The sequence below is a fragment of the Desarmillaria tabescens genome (assembly GCF_030435595.1).
Source record: "Desarmillaria tabescens strain CCBAS 213 chromosome Unknown EV420scaffold_29, whole genome shotgun sequence".
Taxonomy (NCBI): domain Eukaryota; kingdom Fungi; phylum Basidiomycota; class Agaricomycetes; order Agaricales; family Physalacriaceae; genus Desarmillaria; species Desarmillaria tabescens.
In genome coordinates this window covers 184,809-200,148 of record NW_026848328.1, presented here as the reverse complement: position 1 = coordinate 200,148, position 15,340 = coordinate 184,809, and the positions used below count along the sequence as shown (strand labels likewise).

The 15,340-nt window shown below is 49.2% G+C and overlaps 1 protein-coding gene across 1 annotated transcript; it reads right to left on the bottom strand.

Annotated features, from left to right (window-relative positions):
- Positions 1–1,502: 1,502 nt before the first annotated feature.
- On the bottom strand, positions 1,503–2,138 carry EV420DRAFT_1481901 (uncharacterized protein; the record flags this gene model as incomplete). The annotated part of the gene is made up of 1 exon (XM_060469822.1): positions 1,503–2,138. The coding sequence occupies one exon, from the start codon at positions 2,136–2,138 to the stop codon at positions 1,503–1,505; it is 636 nt and encodes a 211-aa protein (XP_060328239.1).
- Between the last annotated feature and the right edge of the window lie 13,202 nt (positions 2,139–15,340).

Sequence of the window (15,340 nt, the reverse complement as noted above, 5' to 3'; positions counted from 1 at the left end):
TGTTGATCCATGTAGTTTAGTGATTGTTTTTATATACATGGTTTGTGATACACAATGAAAAAAAAAACTGTTGGACTGGGTTCGAACCGGGTTCGAACCTGGACCGAACCTTGTGGACCTGAACCTGAGGTTCAGGTTCGAGGTTCGGGGGGTTGGGGAGCGAACCTGGAGGTGCGGGTTCGAGGTTCAGGCAAATGTGCCCGAACCTGGACCGAACCGGACCTCGGCCAGACTATTCGTAACTGACGCTGGACTAAATCTTTGGCATCATCGCGGACAAACACTGCATAAACTTGGGTCTTGGGAAGAATGTGACTACGGTCTATTCGCAGATTGGAGACAGCAACGAGGAGTGTGATGAGAGGCGACATGGTGATGATGATGATATACTGTCTTTCTTGGATGCCTACGAGAGTGACGACGAGCTCATGGCTAGCACTGGGAGTCGTTCATCACGTGCTACCATTCAAGGAGCTCAACGCTCTGTGTCGAGGGAACCACATCCGAGGGAATTCAAATATAACTATCAAAGGCGGTGGTGATTTTGGGGCCGAACGTGGTGGCCATGAGTACAGACAGGAGGGGCCAGAATTGTAGAGGAGTCGCCGCTACCTAGTACCTACACCTGCTGTAATTAAGACAGCATTTGGTGGCCGTGCCAGTGGTTTTTTTTGGGGGGGGAGCCAGTCAGAGATAGAGCATTACATGGTATTGCCGTAGGGGAGCTGCAGTCAGTCTATCAAAACTTCTCGAATGGGTAGTAGGTACTATTGTCAAATAGAAACCATCCATTCCCGGGGCAGAGTATGAGGTAGATTATGAGTTTGGAATTGGAGGGTCGCTGTGTTTTACGTCGTTGATAGGATATGAAATGAGCAGCAAAGGTGACTTGGAGTAACGCCGTTGTGCAAAGTGGAAGATATCGGGCTGTGGGCTTCATTGTTATGTAACATGGTACTTCGGGCCGGTCTCTTGAACCTTTGATTCAGTCAAATGCTCTTTTCCTTCAACATCCCAATGGCTGCATTCTGGTCAAATGCTCGAAATGTTACTCTCCACCTAGATGTTACGGTTTATTCATTTTCTTCGTTTTACTCAGCTTGATTACTGTGACGGTACTGTGACAGAGAGTCGGCAGTATCGGCACACGAGAGAGTAGACGAAGCAAAGAGAAGTCGAACAGAGGAAGACCAGGTAAAAGGAACCTCTATTCGAGTAGTTCTAAGGAGTACGTAGGAGTATTTTGGGTCTTATATACGAGTAAGATAGGGTCTAATACTAAAAGGAGAACAAGGCTAAGGTAAAAGGAAAAGGTGGGATAAGTAATATAGATGCAGGATCACCGCAGTAAAGTAAAAGAGCTATAGAAGGTAGATAAGGAAAGAATGATAAGATATGAGAGAAAGAGAGAGAGAGAACGAGAGTACCGGCATGAAGAGCCGGCACGAATCTCCTACATACGCCCTCCGATGCTTTCAAGAAAGCATCCCTTCAAGCTTCGTCTAAACCTTGTCGGCGTCGGTAGTGGCAGGCGTGTCCATCTCCATCGCGTCGGAAGGAGGAAGCACGTCGTCGGGTACGGGGGACAGACTGGGGGGACCGACGACTTGCAGAGAATATCCCGTATTGAGTCCCCACTCATCGCGCTTGGAACGATTCTCTTGACGCTGCTTCTTGGCGTATCCGATACGATCCCTGTGGCGTTGCGAAGCGGACGCCTCGGCCCATACAGCGCGGTTGGCCGTAGCCCACTCCTCGTTGGTTAGAACCCGGCCAGAACTCGGTCCTGCTGGGGAACTCTCACGACCTCCCTGCTCCTCGGCCTTCCGTTTGAGTGGTAGGGGAGGGAAAATCTCCTCTATGGTGACACAAATGTCGGATAGTACTTCGACACTCCCTCCGCATTGAACAGGGAACGCGCTGGGCATGTCCTTGTCGTTCCATCCCGCTGCGAACGACCTGTATCCGGCAGGCTCCGCCCACCCTTGGGGAATGTCACCCTTGGCCAAGTGGTTCGTGTGCTTGATGTACAAGGTCACCTGTTCACAGTGGTAGCCCAAGGTCCCGTTCTTGCACTTGAGCATGATGAAATATGGGCCCGCGCGGATGAAATTCGTCAGGACAGGTAGAGGAGGCATAGAGGGAGTTGTGGATAGAAATATGGAGGTTAGAGAGGGAGAAATCGAGGTCGTCGAAGGCCCGAGTAAGTTGCAGTGGTGATAGATAGGTAGTACGGATGGAGTCAATCAGAGAATGGACGGCGTCGAGGTTCTGATGGATGACAGGTGGGCAGGGTAGGGAAGCAAGGCAGTGGTCGGCGAAAAATTCCTTCGTAATACTGTCCTTCTTATAACCCGAAGGTTCCTCCCCACTCCGAATACCCGAAAAATTTTTCTTCAACCCGCCCTCCGAAACCATGGGACCATGATCAATATGAATGGCCCCTAGGAAAAACCCAGGCTCGTCCACCGATGAGCCCGAACCCTCCTTCAACTGCGCTATTTTTGCAATGCCAAGAACATCGAAGTAATCCTGAAGAGCAGTTAGTCCTTCAGCCTCAGCATAAGGGAGCCAGGTGTGATCCCCGGAAGCCCACTCCACCTGAAAGATAGCTCGCTCGCCTTTCCCAACATGAGAAAGAATGCCAGAGACCTTCCACTCCTTCTCCAATGGCTCGCTAAGTCCAACCTGCGAGTCAAGACGACCAGGGAAGAGCCTATCATCATTGGGGACATGCACCCGAAGGAGGGAGGCATGGAATACATTATGAATACCACGCCGTTTGAGATCGGATGGGAGCTCCACTTCATACGAGCCATTCCCGAAGTCCTGCAATATCTTGTAAGGTCCAATAAACTTCGGGGCTAGCTTTCGAGCCAAACCTTTGGGGAGTGATATGTTCTTTGTTGAGATATACACCAAGTCCTCTGCCGCAAGGGGGGAAACCCGATGATGCCTGTTTGCATCACGTGTTTGCTTGACTCGTGCAGCGAGGATGCTATCGTGAGCGCTCATCAACGCAGCCTTCACCGTCTCAGCAAATTCTCGAACACCAGGGAACTCAGAGTCAGTCGGCGAGTTCCAAATCATCGCACGAGGGACACGTCCAGTGTTCAAGAAGAAAGGGGAGTACCCTGTAGAATCTGAATGAGCACTATTAATAGCAAACTCGATAGCGGGTAGACGTGCTACCCAGTCTTTCTGGTCAGGTGAAATGCAATTACGAATCATCTGCGTAATAGTCCTGTTTGCTCGCTCAGTCGAACCATCGGACTCAGGATGATAAGCACTAGACATACGGAGATTCACTCCAACCAGCTTGTGCAGATGGGACCAAAAATTGCTCATGAAGATGACATCACGGTCGGATACAATACTCTTCGGCAAGCCATGGTGCTTGTATATCTCTGCGAAAACGAGCTCAGCGACTTGAGAAGCCTTGTAGTTGGTTCGGGAAGGTACAAGATGTACCATGCCAGTTAATAGGTCTATAAAAACAGAAATACTGTTAAACGAACCATCCCTGTTCGAAGACTCAGGGAGAGGACCTACAAAGTCGAAACCCATTGACTCCCAAGGGAAGGTCGGCACCTTCAGTGGGTTCAGCAAGCCATACGGCTTCTGATTAGTAGGTTTACTCTGTTTACACGTTGAACAGGACTCACAATAGGCCCGAGTATCCCTCGCGATACTCTTCCACCAGACATGGTCTCTGAGGTAGGCCAACGTCTTTGAAGATCCGAGGTGGGCCACCAGAGAGTGAGCCTCACTGATCACGATCTCTCGTAAATCACATTCACATACGCGAACGCTCTCTGGGATGCAGAGGAGCTCGCGACCTCCCTCGCGTAGGTAAACTAGTCCATTCTCCACTGAAAAGTTCTTGAAGTGGGACGGAGAGGCCAATATTTTGGATAGGGTAGTATCACTACGGGCGTTGGCACGTATAATGGGGAGCAAGTCGATTCCTAGTAATCGTGAGGAAACAAGGCCAGTGAGGGACGACAGCGAGGAACTCGCTAAGGTTGTGTCAGGGCCTGGCACAGCCCCAGCCGCCGGTAACTCTGAGTCCGGTATAGCCGGATCCCCAATCGAGCCTCGTTGTTCAAGTGGCTGTGCAGCCACGTTTCCACCGATGTTCAACATTGATGGACCCACGTCAGGCTCGCCCTCCGCTTCAATGCTGCCATCGTCGGACGAGGACGACCCCACGTCATCACCACTGTTACTGGATGCCGCAGCCCAATCCCCAGGACCCTCTGAAGGCCTTGGGCCGTGCAACACAAATTTCTTGCCTGCCATACGCTTTGCGAACGCCGTGGACGACTTGTTGGCACGGATCTTCGGTTTCAGCATCCATTTTGGCTTCGCACCAGAGCCCATACGTGTCAACATCATAGCGTTCGCCTCAAGTCCCGTCAACACTGGCGTAGAAACGTCGAGGTCACTGGGATCAGTAGGTGGATGATCCTCATCGTGTTGAGGGAATTCAGAGGGTGCGCGGACAGTCCCTAGAGACTCGTTGGAGTACAGACGAGATAAGGCATCCATGAGTATGTTCTCAGTTCCGGGAACATATACTATCTCAAAGTCAAAGTCCGATATCAACTCCATCCACCGAGCTTGTCGTCCAGACAAGTTTCGCTGATTCAAGAGGTGAATGAGTCCTTTGTGATCGGTGTACCACTTGAAGTGACATCCCAACAGGATGTCTCGATGTCGCCTCATTGTCTCAACTCCCGCGAACATTTCCTGTTCGTGCACCGGGTAGTTCTGTTGCGTGGAATTCAACTTGGCAGAGAAAAATGCAGCCACCTTCGCTCTTTTCCAGTCTTCACCCTGGCTTACGACACCGATGATTCTCTCGCCATCGATGTACATATTCTTTGACTTGTTCGAAGGCTCGCTGATGTGTCTCAGTCCAATTCCAGGATACAGTAGCTCCAGTTAGGGTGTGCAACACCCCCATGGGAACATGTACGCGGTCAATATTGTCTGCAAGGTATCTGACCGAGCCGAGAAACCCACTGAGAAGCTCACGGTTCGTCGGTACCTTCCAATTCAAGATGGTATCAACCTTAGAAGGGTCCATCTTGATGCCCTTGTCATCAACGATGTGTCCCAAGACGTGAAGTTCCTTGGGCAAAATCTGGCACTTCTTCTCACTCAGGTATAGTCGCTGCTCCTGAAGTATATCGAATATGATCTCACAATGCTTCGCGTGTTCCTCAATAGTATCCGAATATACAATGATATCATCAAGGTATACATCCATGAAGACGCCGATATACGGTGAGAACAAATGATTCATCAAAGCTTGACATGTAGCAGGTGCATTGCAATCGCCCTGTTGCATTACGAGACTCATCATATTCCCATCAGGCGTGGTTACTGCTGTGCGATCGAGGTGCTCTGTGATTATGCGGATCTGTTCATACGCTGCCTGCAAATCGAATAAGGACCGATACCGTCTGCCTGCCACTCGTCAGAGAATCCCATCAATAGAGGCTAACGGTGCTACCATCTTACATGTGTTGGCATTTCGCTCACGCAAGTCAAATACGGTACGTAGTTCTGGCATATTTTTTAGTTTATTAGGCTTAAAAATGCATAACATTGGGACGGTATTCTGAGCTGTGGTGACTTTCCATCGCCCCGTGGTAAGGTAATCCTGTTTCTTCTGTATCCATTGGCCGAGCAATGGCTCAGGGCACTTAGATGGTCTCCAGTGGTACGTTTTGCTTTCATTGATCAGAGGAATTTCGTGATTGACAGGCCTGAAGGGGGGGTAGTGGTGCCTTTGCCGCATCATCAAACAGTCCACGGGCTCGAGCAGATTCCAGGATGATGTTCCGCACGTCAGAGATGGCTTCTTCAGCCAATTCCACGGATCGTGATGCTAGCTCACTAACGTTGGACCCTTCAATGGGTAAGCTCTCCTCACTTCCAATATGGACTATGTTCTCATTCATCCCCATAGTGACTTTATGCTGAAATAGGAACGGGGTCCCAAGAATGATATCGTAATTTCCGAGGTTTGCGATGTCAAAGTACCTACGTTCATCAATTCCTTGATATTGAAACCAAGGCTTCGTGCCATAATTAATTTTCGAGTGCGAACCCTGTACTGCAAGATGAAGTGAAATTGGTTTCTCAAGCTCAATTTTCTTCAAATTTAATTGGTCTGCCAAGGTAGTCGACATGAAGTCAGACAGCGAACCTGAATCAATGAGGGCCCGAGCTTTATTCCCTTCAATGAAAACATCTACTACCATTGGCTTTGGGACTAGCCGAGTAAAGTCGTGAGGAATACCCGCATTACGTTGGATAGCAGTAAGTTTGTCCCGTTTGTGACTCACATGTCCAAGGTACAGGCTGGCTAGTCTCCTGCTGGGTTTACGTGGAGAATCTCCTACATACCCGCCCTCCAAGCCAGCGAGACCAACTTTCCAACCAGACCAGCAGCAGGTATGCAGTTGTTTCTTCTCCCAACGTTGAACCCGGGCTAACCACCAGTTGTAGAGTTGGAACTCTGGGTGCAAAGCCGTAGCCCGAGGCAGACGAAATTCGTGACCAAGAGCACAATCCCTTACATGAAAAACGTTCGGAGACTTGTATGAAACGGTGAATCTCCTGGCCAGGCCATGGAACCCGTCATTAAAGCCATCATCCAGGTACTCTTCTATGAACGCCGCTGTCAAGTCCTTACAGAGTGGAGGAGGAAGCTCCACAGAGGGGATACTATACGTATGGATAAGGTATGTTTGGTACCATGACACCATGTCACCATACTGAACAACGTCCGCAGGAATCAACACCTCATCCTGCTCATCACAGAATGTATCAAACAGCACAAACTTAACACCATTAGTTCGGTACATAGTAAACCGTGGACTCCCGCCCTCCATTCCCTTGCGATCACTCAACTCGAGCGTATCCGGCCAGTTGGTCTCAGCATTCATATGCCAAGTCCACCATTCATCCAGCATATCGCCCATGGGTTGGTCGAGCCATAACTCAGCATCCGCGGGAGTCCATGAATTACTAGATATGTCGTCCACACCGTTGTCATTAAGCTCCAAACCGATACTGTTGAGTTCGAAGCTAGTGGATCTATCTGCTGCCTTAGACAAGCGATCCGCTTCCTTCAACTTGAACTGGATATTCGAGGAGGACATCATGGGAGGCTTCCTTCGACCAGGAGGACCAGAACGCGAGCCAGAGGCTACAGCGTTACCCTCAGGGCACTGTCATGAGGTGTGTCCGACCTTTCCGCAACGGAAACACCTCCCTTCAGCCAGGTATTCATCACGTTGCTTCTTATCCAACTTGTGCTCATGCCAGGGGGACTTTTTATCCACGACAGGCTTTTCCCAATTACGAACAGGCCCTTTACGTGGAATGCCTGACAATTCACGTAGTTCGTCATTGAAGCTTTGACGTGCAGGTTTGGGAGTATGATCCTGCTTCGAGCGAGGTATGTCGTTCCATTTATTCCACTCCATCGTCTCATTGGTGCGATGGTTCTTGGCACGGCGGTTATGTTCATAGTCCCCACGAGACTTCCCTTCATCTCTACGCTGAGTGATGTCAAGGATTTCGGCCATATCAACAATCTCATGCCACGTATTGATTTCCTCATCGTAGAAATGACGACTCAGCTCCTCCCGGAGATCGTGCCATAACCCATACCACAAGCGGAGCACTTGAGTATGTTCTGACTCATCTCCGAGCATATGGTAGTGTCCCTTTAGCTCATGAGCATATGCGTGTACATCACGATCACCCTGGAAGCACTGCCTGATTCTTCGACGAACCTTAGCCCGGAAATCCCGAGGGAAGCAGTAATTAAACATCTCCCAGAAGAAGGTAGTTAAATCCCATTTGTTGTAATTCATACTAACGCTTTGGTCATAGAAATCACGGGCCTTGCCCTCAAGGTAACGAGAAATCCGAAATACCTTGTCCTCGTCTTTAACGTTTCCCATCTTCAGATACTGTTCACATTCCTGAATAAAACGTGCAACTAACTTCGGGTCATCACTACCATTGTACGTACATGGTGGGATTGGCTTCTCCCATTGGTCACGAGAATGAGAACGGGAACGGCGTGATGGTTTCTTCTTCTTGTGATGCTTCTTCTTACGGCACTCATTCCCAGAGCTAGACTCATCATCCGAGGAAGAGGATGAAGAAGATGAAGAAGAATCATCAGGCTCATCGGCAGGTGTGTTAACCGGTTCTGCACTGCCAACAGACTTTTTCAAAGCTCTCCCCAGGTAACTATTCGGAGCAACTTGATCTGCTGCGAAGGCTGGTCCACACCGAACGTTGGGTGTTTCCTGATGCTTGCTGCCTCGCATGGCATTCTGTGCAACACCAATCATATGCCGCATATCAATATGCCGCATATCAATGTGGGGGTTACCTATCACATTGTTAGAACCTGATAGTGGGGACCGTCCCCGCAAACCACCAAGACTACTAGCCTTCAGGACTGAAGGGCTCAATGACTTGGAATGCACCTTTTGGTTGCCCAAAGTTGCATCGAACATCTCTTCGGTCTTGACATCCTCCGTGATCCTAACCTTCTTTACAGGCTTCGAGATCGGGGTGCTGGTAATCGGTGGGGTAAAGTTCATGGCCTCTCCATCGCCCGAAACCTCACCCTTCATTACAGGGGTGGAGGTACGGAATACTTCAGGTTCCACATTGGATGAACCACCAATCTGGCTGTCAGGTTTGGCAGAAGAGCACTTGCGTGCCTTCCACGATCTCATGACATCTTCATAGATCGCCTTTTGCACTTCGGGATCCTCGTCCTTCAAGAAATCGAAGTTCTCCCAAGCACGGCGCTGATTCTCAGGATCCAATTCCTCATTGTCAATCCCTGGAATTCCAGTGTTGCGAAAATCACGAACCTTTCCTTTGTTGATAAAAGGCTTTTCCGCAGGTATTTCATTTTCTGCCTCATGTTCGGTATCTGACTCTGAGTTCAACACATTTTCAGCTTGCATAGCTCCAGCCTGAGCTTCGAGTTGAGCTGCCTCTGCCGCAGCCTCTTGTTCCCTTTGGACTTGACTCGGAATATTGAGAAATTGCTTTTCGAAATGCTTCTGGCATACGTCATGTACAAATTTAACGGTATTCTCAATAGCGACCTTATTTTCATCAACATCTGAATCAGATAAAATTTCATATCTATTTTTTGTGCTAGCAGTAAACCCGGTAATTTTCGAACCGGGATCCAGGGAAGGGGTACGTCTACCCTTCTTCTTCCCCACAGTCTCCCATCCCATAACTTCGCTAGGGTGGAGAACGACAGAATTGTCATTGAGATCCAGAAGATCTACGTCCAACACGCTTTGAAAACTTGTGGAATTCGGCTCATTCACAGTAAACGCGACTGCCATACTGGCTAGGAAGGTTGAAGTCCTCAGATGCGACAGACTCCTCCTTCACAGGCCAAGAGGATAATCCCTTCTCGTCTATGGAGACAGGGCCCGAGCTTCTCACGCTGGTGTCAGGCACGAGGCTTGCAATGCTAGTAAGGGGGCTTTCCATGTCCCCCAAAAGGTCAGCAATATTTTTAGAATGAATAGATGGCAACTCAGCAGAAACGGCAGGTGCCTTTTTATTGCCCTGAATCGGGAGCCCCTGAGCAAATGGAGCAACCCCTTTCGAATGGGTAAACGGTGCCATAGATGCACAAGCGAGAAGAAAAAAATGAAGCGAGTTTAGAGAGGTAGAGGGAAGCAAGAGGTGTCGGAATTTTGGGTTGGCGAGGCAAAGTCGTGCGGAGATCCGGGTGATCAAGCCAGAGGGTTCCAATCGACGAGGCCTTGCCAGTAAGGCTTTTGTTTTTCGAAGTCAAGTTTTGTCGAAATCGAGGTTCTAGTAGGTCAAAAATATGTGACGGTACTGTGACGGAGAGTCGGCAGTATCGGCACACGAGAGAGTAGACGAAGCAAAGAGAAGTCGAACAGAGGAAGACCAGGTAAAAGGAACCTCTATTCGAGTAGTTCTAAGGAGTACGTAGGAGTATTTTGGGTCTTATATACGAGTAAGATAGGGTCTAATACTAAAAGGAGAACAAGGCTAAGGTAAAAGGAAAAGGTGGGATAAGTAATATAGATGCAGGATCACCGCAGTAAAGTAAAAGAGCTATAGAAGGTAGATAAGGAAAGAATGATAAGATATGAGAGAAAGAGAGAGAGAGAACGAGAGTACCGGCACGAAGAGCCGGCACGAATCTCCTACAATTACTCGCATGCGATCCCTACGGATCATTTCTCACAGTACTATTATTAGCATATCCACTTGTATTTAAGTAGAGCCTCAGCTGGTCTAAACCCCAGCTTCGGCTAAGGTTTAATCTACCCAACTCGAACTCCGTCCTTCGTGACTATCTGCCCGCAATCCGCTTTGACATCGCTGTTAGCGACCGATATAACAAACAAGATCAAACAACTCAGCGTGACTTGCACTTCGGTCAGGCGCTGTATGTTGTCCGCAGGTTTGCGTTAAGGGAGCTATCGCTTAGTTGAGCGAGAGTGAGTTCAGACTAAGTTATCGGGTGAATAAACTTTAGTTCGAGACTGAGGTTTAAGACCTGCAGTCGAGCTACTTAAATACAGTTTGGGTCGTGCTAAATATACTACAAGTGTCTGCAACGGTGCATTAAACACACAAGACCCGCATGGTGAATGCGATCAAGTCCGGAAAACTAGCATAGCAGGATTACGATGAGGGCGATAAGATAAGATAAAACGTGAAATCGTAATATTACCCCCCTGTTAAGGCAGTCGTCCCGACTGCGACATAAGTTGGTTTCGGAAGATAGGCTCCTAGCAACGATGGTGCATTTGGTTTTACCAGGTATTCTTGTATTGCCTGTACCAAGGGATGATCGGTTTCGGATTCGGTTACTGACTCTGTTTCTGACCAGGAGTCGGATTCATCGCCTCCCTCCCACCAGTCTGCGGGTGGACGTGTAATGAATGAGACTTGTTCAAAGTCTTCGATGGCATCTCTGGCGTTGTCCAGGTCTTGCTCGTCCACCCAAGAGTTTTCCTCTCTAGGATATCCTTTCCATTTTACGAGGTACTCGATTCCAGTACTTCGTCTTCTTCCTCTTCCTCGAGGGGCCCTTTCTCTTCTGTCCACTATTTCTTCAACTTCGTATTGCTCTTGTCCGTCTATGAGATCCGGCGGTGGAGCTGCGGGCTGTGTTTGGATTGGGAACTCCGGTGGATGATACGGAGTGAGGAGATTTTCATTGAATCGGTCATGGATTTTCCATGCGGAAGGAAGGTGCAACTTGTATGCCGACGTGCCATGTTTGGACAGTACTTCAAATGGTCCAACCCGCTTGTCTCCCAGCTTTTTCATTGGTCGAGGAAGGTGCAAGTTGGTGGAGTCCAACCATACTTTGTCTCCGGGTTGGTACTCTATCGCTTGTCGTTGATGCTTGTCGTATTGTCGTTTCATGGTCTCGGCGGCCTTTTCTAGTGCTTTGGCAGTTTGTTCATGTACCTTTTGTATATCCGCTACAAAGTTTCTTGCTGCTGGGTTTGTTCCTTCTTTTATCGTGAGTGGGACGAGGTGAGGTTTTTGTCCATGGTTGACCTCAAAGGGAGAGTATCCGGTCGCGGAATGCTTTCGGTTATTGTGCTGGAAAGCCGCGAGCGGTAACCATTCGCTCCAGTCATTTTGTCGATGATTGATAAAGATACGGAGGTACTTTTCAATCTCCTGATTAGCCCTCTCCGTTTGCCCATCGGTTTGTGGGTGATACGCTGTGGATGGATTGCCTTGAATATGTAACATTTCGTAAAGTTCCTTCATGAATTTGGACACAAATTGGGGTCCCCGGTCCGAGATTACCTTTTGGGGCATCCCATGTTTGGCCCAGACGTGGTCCCTAAGAATCTTGGCCCATCCTGCCGAGGTGAGTTCAGTGGAACATGGTACGGGGATTACTTCCTTAGAGAAGCAATCCACGATCATGAGGATAGCGTTGTACCCATTTGAATCAGGTAGTTCGCCGATCATGTCAACCGTGATGTGTTTCCATGGTCGGGAAGGTACCGAATGCGGATGTAAGGGTGCTCTTTTCTTCTGCGTGCTTGTTTTGGTCCGTTGACAAGCTTCGCATCCTTTTACGTATCGTTCCACATCCTTTTTTAGCTTTGGCCACCAATATTCTCGTTGTACGAGTTCTTTGGTTTTTTCGATCCCGGGGTGTCCAGCTGTAATGTGATCATGATGGATGGCGATCAACTCTCCTCGTAGTCTTGCATCTCGGGGTACGTATAGCCGTCCATCATAATGCATTAGCCCATCCTTTTGAGTTATCCCTCTGGGATGATGAAGGGATGCTTCAATCCCTTTATCCCACTTGGTAACGTCCCTCAACGCGGTGCGAAGGCGCTTATGAATCTCCTCCTCTCCTGGCATGATTAATGCTCGGAACATTTCCGGTTTAAGCATTATCACCTCTTTGTTGTCTTCTCCCCCTTGATTGTGGTCCGCCCTTCTGGATAGTAGGTCGGCCTTCTTGTTGGCTGTCCCCGGTTTATGGTGTAACGTGAAGTGGTACTCCGCTAGCTCAGTTACCCATCGTGCTTGTCTTCGATTGAGCTTTTGGGGTTTGCGGAAGTACTGCAGGTTTTGGTGATCGGTCCAGATCTCAAATTCCTGATAGGCGCCCATTAGATAGTGTCTCCAGTCTTCGAGGGCTAACATAATTGCCAGGAGCTCCTTGTCGTAGATTTCATAGTTCCGTTCCGTGACCGTTAAGGCTTTGGATAGGAACGCTACCAGTCTCCACTTTCCTTCTTGTTCTTGTGATAGAACTGCTCCTATGGCCCCTTCACTGGCGTCCGCCTCTACTCGGTATTTATCCGTTCGTGTGGGTATGGCTAATACCACTTCCTCCGCTAATCTCCTTTTGATTTCTCGGAATGCATTTTCTTGGGCCGATCCCCATGTCCATTCCACTTTGCCTGTGAGTTGAGTGAGGGGATGTACGTGTCTGCTATAGTCCTGTATGAACCTTCGATAGAAATTGGTGAATCCCAAGAACGATTGTAACTCCCGTTTCTTGGTGGGTTGCGGCCATTCCGTAATTCCTTTGACCTTTACGGGGTCCATGCGAATGGAGCCTTGACTGATGATCACTCCGAGGTACTCCGTTTCTAGTACCTCAAATTCGCACTTCTCCGCCTTCAGGAAAAGGTTGTTGGCTCGCAGGATGGCTAGCACTTCTCGTACGATGTCTCGGTGTTTGTCCTTGTCTTTGGTACAAATCAGAATGTCATCCAGGTATACGGTGACATCCCCCCTTGCAATCTGCTCCTTGAATAAATCGTTCATCATCCATTGGAACGTTGCGGGTGAGTTGGTAAGTCCGAAAAACATTACCATGGGTTCGAACAACCCTCGATTCGTTCAAAAGGCGGCCTTCCATTCGTCTCCCCCCTTGATTCGCACATTGTTGTATCCCCACCTGACATCTAGTTTTGTGAAGTACTTGGCGTCTTTGAGTTGATCCATCAATTCTCCGATGAGCGGGAGAGGATATTGATTTTTGATGGTCATCTCGTTTAGTTTACGATAGTCCTGTACTGGCCGCAATTTTCCATCTTTCTTTTTTACAAAGAAAAACAGAGAGGCCATGGGAGATTTAGAAGGTCTGATCCTTCCGGATTCCAGGTTTTCGTCGAGGAATTTATCCAACTCCTCTTGTTCTACCGCGTTAAGGGGATAGACCTTACAGTCTAGGCTGGCATTGGCGTTTGGGATAAGTTTGATCGCATGATCCCATGGTTTTCGTGGTGGTAGTTCGTCAAAGTTTTCCTTTGCGAATACGTCTCGAAATTCCCGATATGGTTCCGGTACTATTTCTTCGAACGTCTTTGTCTCCTTGGCTTGATTGGCCTTGGCGGCTAGCTCGTTTGCCTTACTCCCCGTGGCTTGTATGTGAAAGGCTTCTTCGAAATCTATCACCAATATGGTGTCTCCTTCTTCTACTTCTGTTCCCCAGTTCTGTTCTGGATCCTCCTCGGGTAATTGGAATGGTACTTTGCGACAGGAGCATCGTACCAACGAGACGGCTCCAGTCTTCCAGTCGATGATAGGGTTGTGTCATTTGAGCCAGTCATGTCCTAGGAACATTTGCACGTTTCCTAGGTCCACAACCGCGAAATCTATCTTTTCGTGGTGGTCCCCTATCGTCATTCGTAGCTCCACTACCTCTGTTATATCTCCTCCCTTATTGCGACTCCCATCGGCATTGTAAACGGCTTGGGCTTTTGCCAGTTTGATGGTGTTGAGCTGATGCTCTTGTACGAATGATCGGTTGATACAACTTCCCATGCATCTGCTGTCGACCAGGGCATCAACCGCTCGTGTTTGGGAGGTGTCCAGGGTTTCGAGCTGAACGCGAATGTTTACGCTTCTCCCCTTTCCTCCTCGAATATATTGGGGAGGAACGCGTAGGTCTTGCATGTTCTGCAGACATTGCTCTCGTTGTCGATAGGTCTCCTTGGAGGATCCGATAAGGTCTAGCGCCAAATCTTCGTCCACCTCTATGAGGCGTCTAGGGTGTACCCACATTCGAAGGGTGGTGAGCCTTCCTTCCATCGTTTTTTCTTGTCTCATCTTCCTTCTTACCCATTCGGCGCTGTGCGGTTTAAGCCACCCTCTATCCCATTTGTCATCATAATACTCTTCTTCTAGCTCCGTTACCTCATAGTCTTCCGGGTACTCCTCGGTGTGAACCACCGGGTCTTCCCCTCGTGTCTTGATGCTTTGTTGGTAACTGTAGTCGTCTTCCTCATCGGGCACTTCTTCAAGCGAAACGGTTTTTTTATTGCAAATAGGGGTTTCACATAATGGTCCCACCGACCCGCCCACCGGGGAACACGGCCCCCGGTGCCATTATGTGTTAGTGATGAGGGGGGAAGACGTACCGTAAGCGGAGGGGGGTGAATGATGTCCCCGATTGTCTGGACTGTTGTTTGCGGGGCAGCGGGTTTCTGGATGGGGATTCGCGTTCCCTCTTGCAGCTCCATCGCGTCAGGGTAGTTGGCCGCATAGGGCAGGTGCGTACATTCCGCCTTCGGGCGAGGTCCTGCATCGTTCCTCTCCCGCCTGGAGGCGTCCTCACCCACTACTGGCTCGGCCGCTCTTCCTCCATTTTCTGCGCCGGTACCTACCCTCCACGGAGCGATGTTGACCTTGATCCCATGTGTCCCGCCGCCTTGCGCAGCGTCTGCTGCTTGTGCTTTCGCACCGGTGGCCGAGGATCTTGAATGGGGTTCTTCTTCGAGCACGG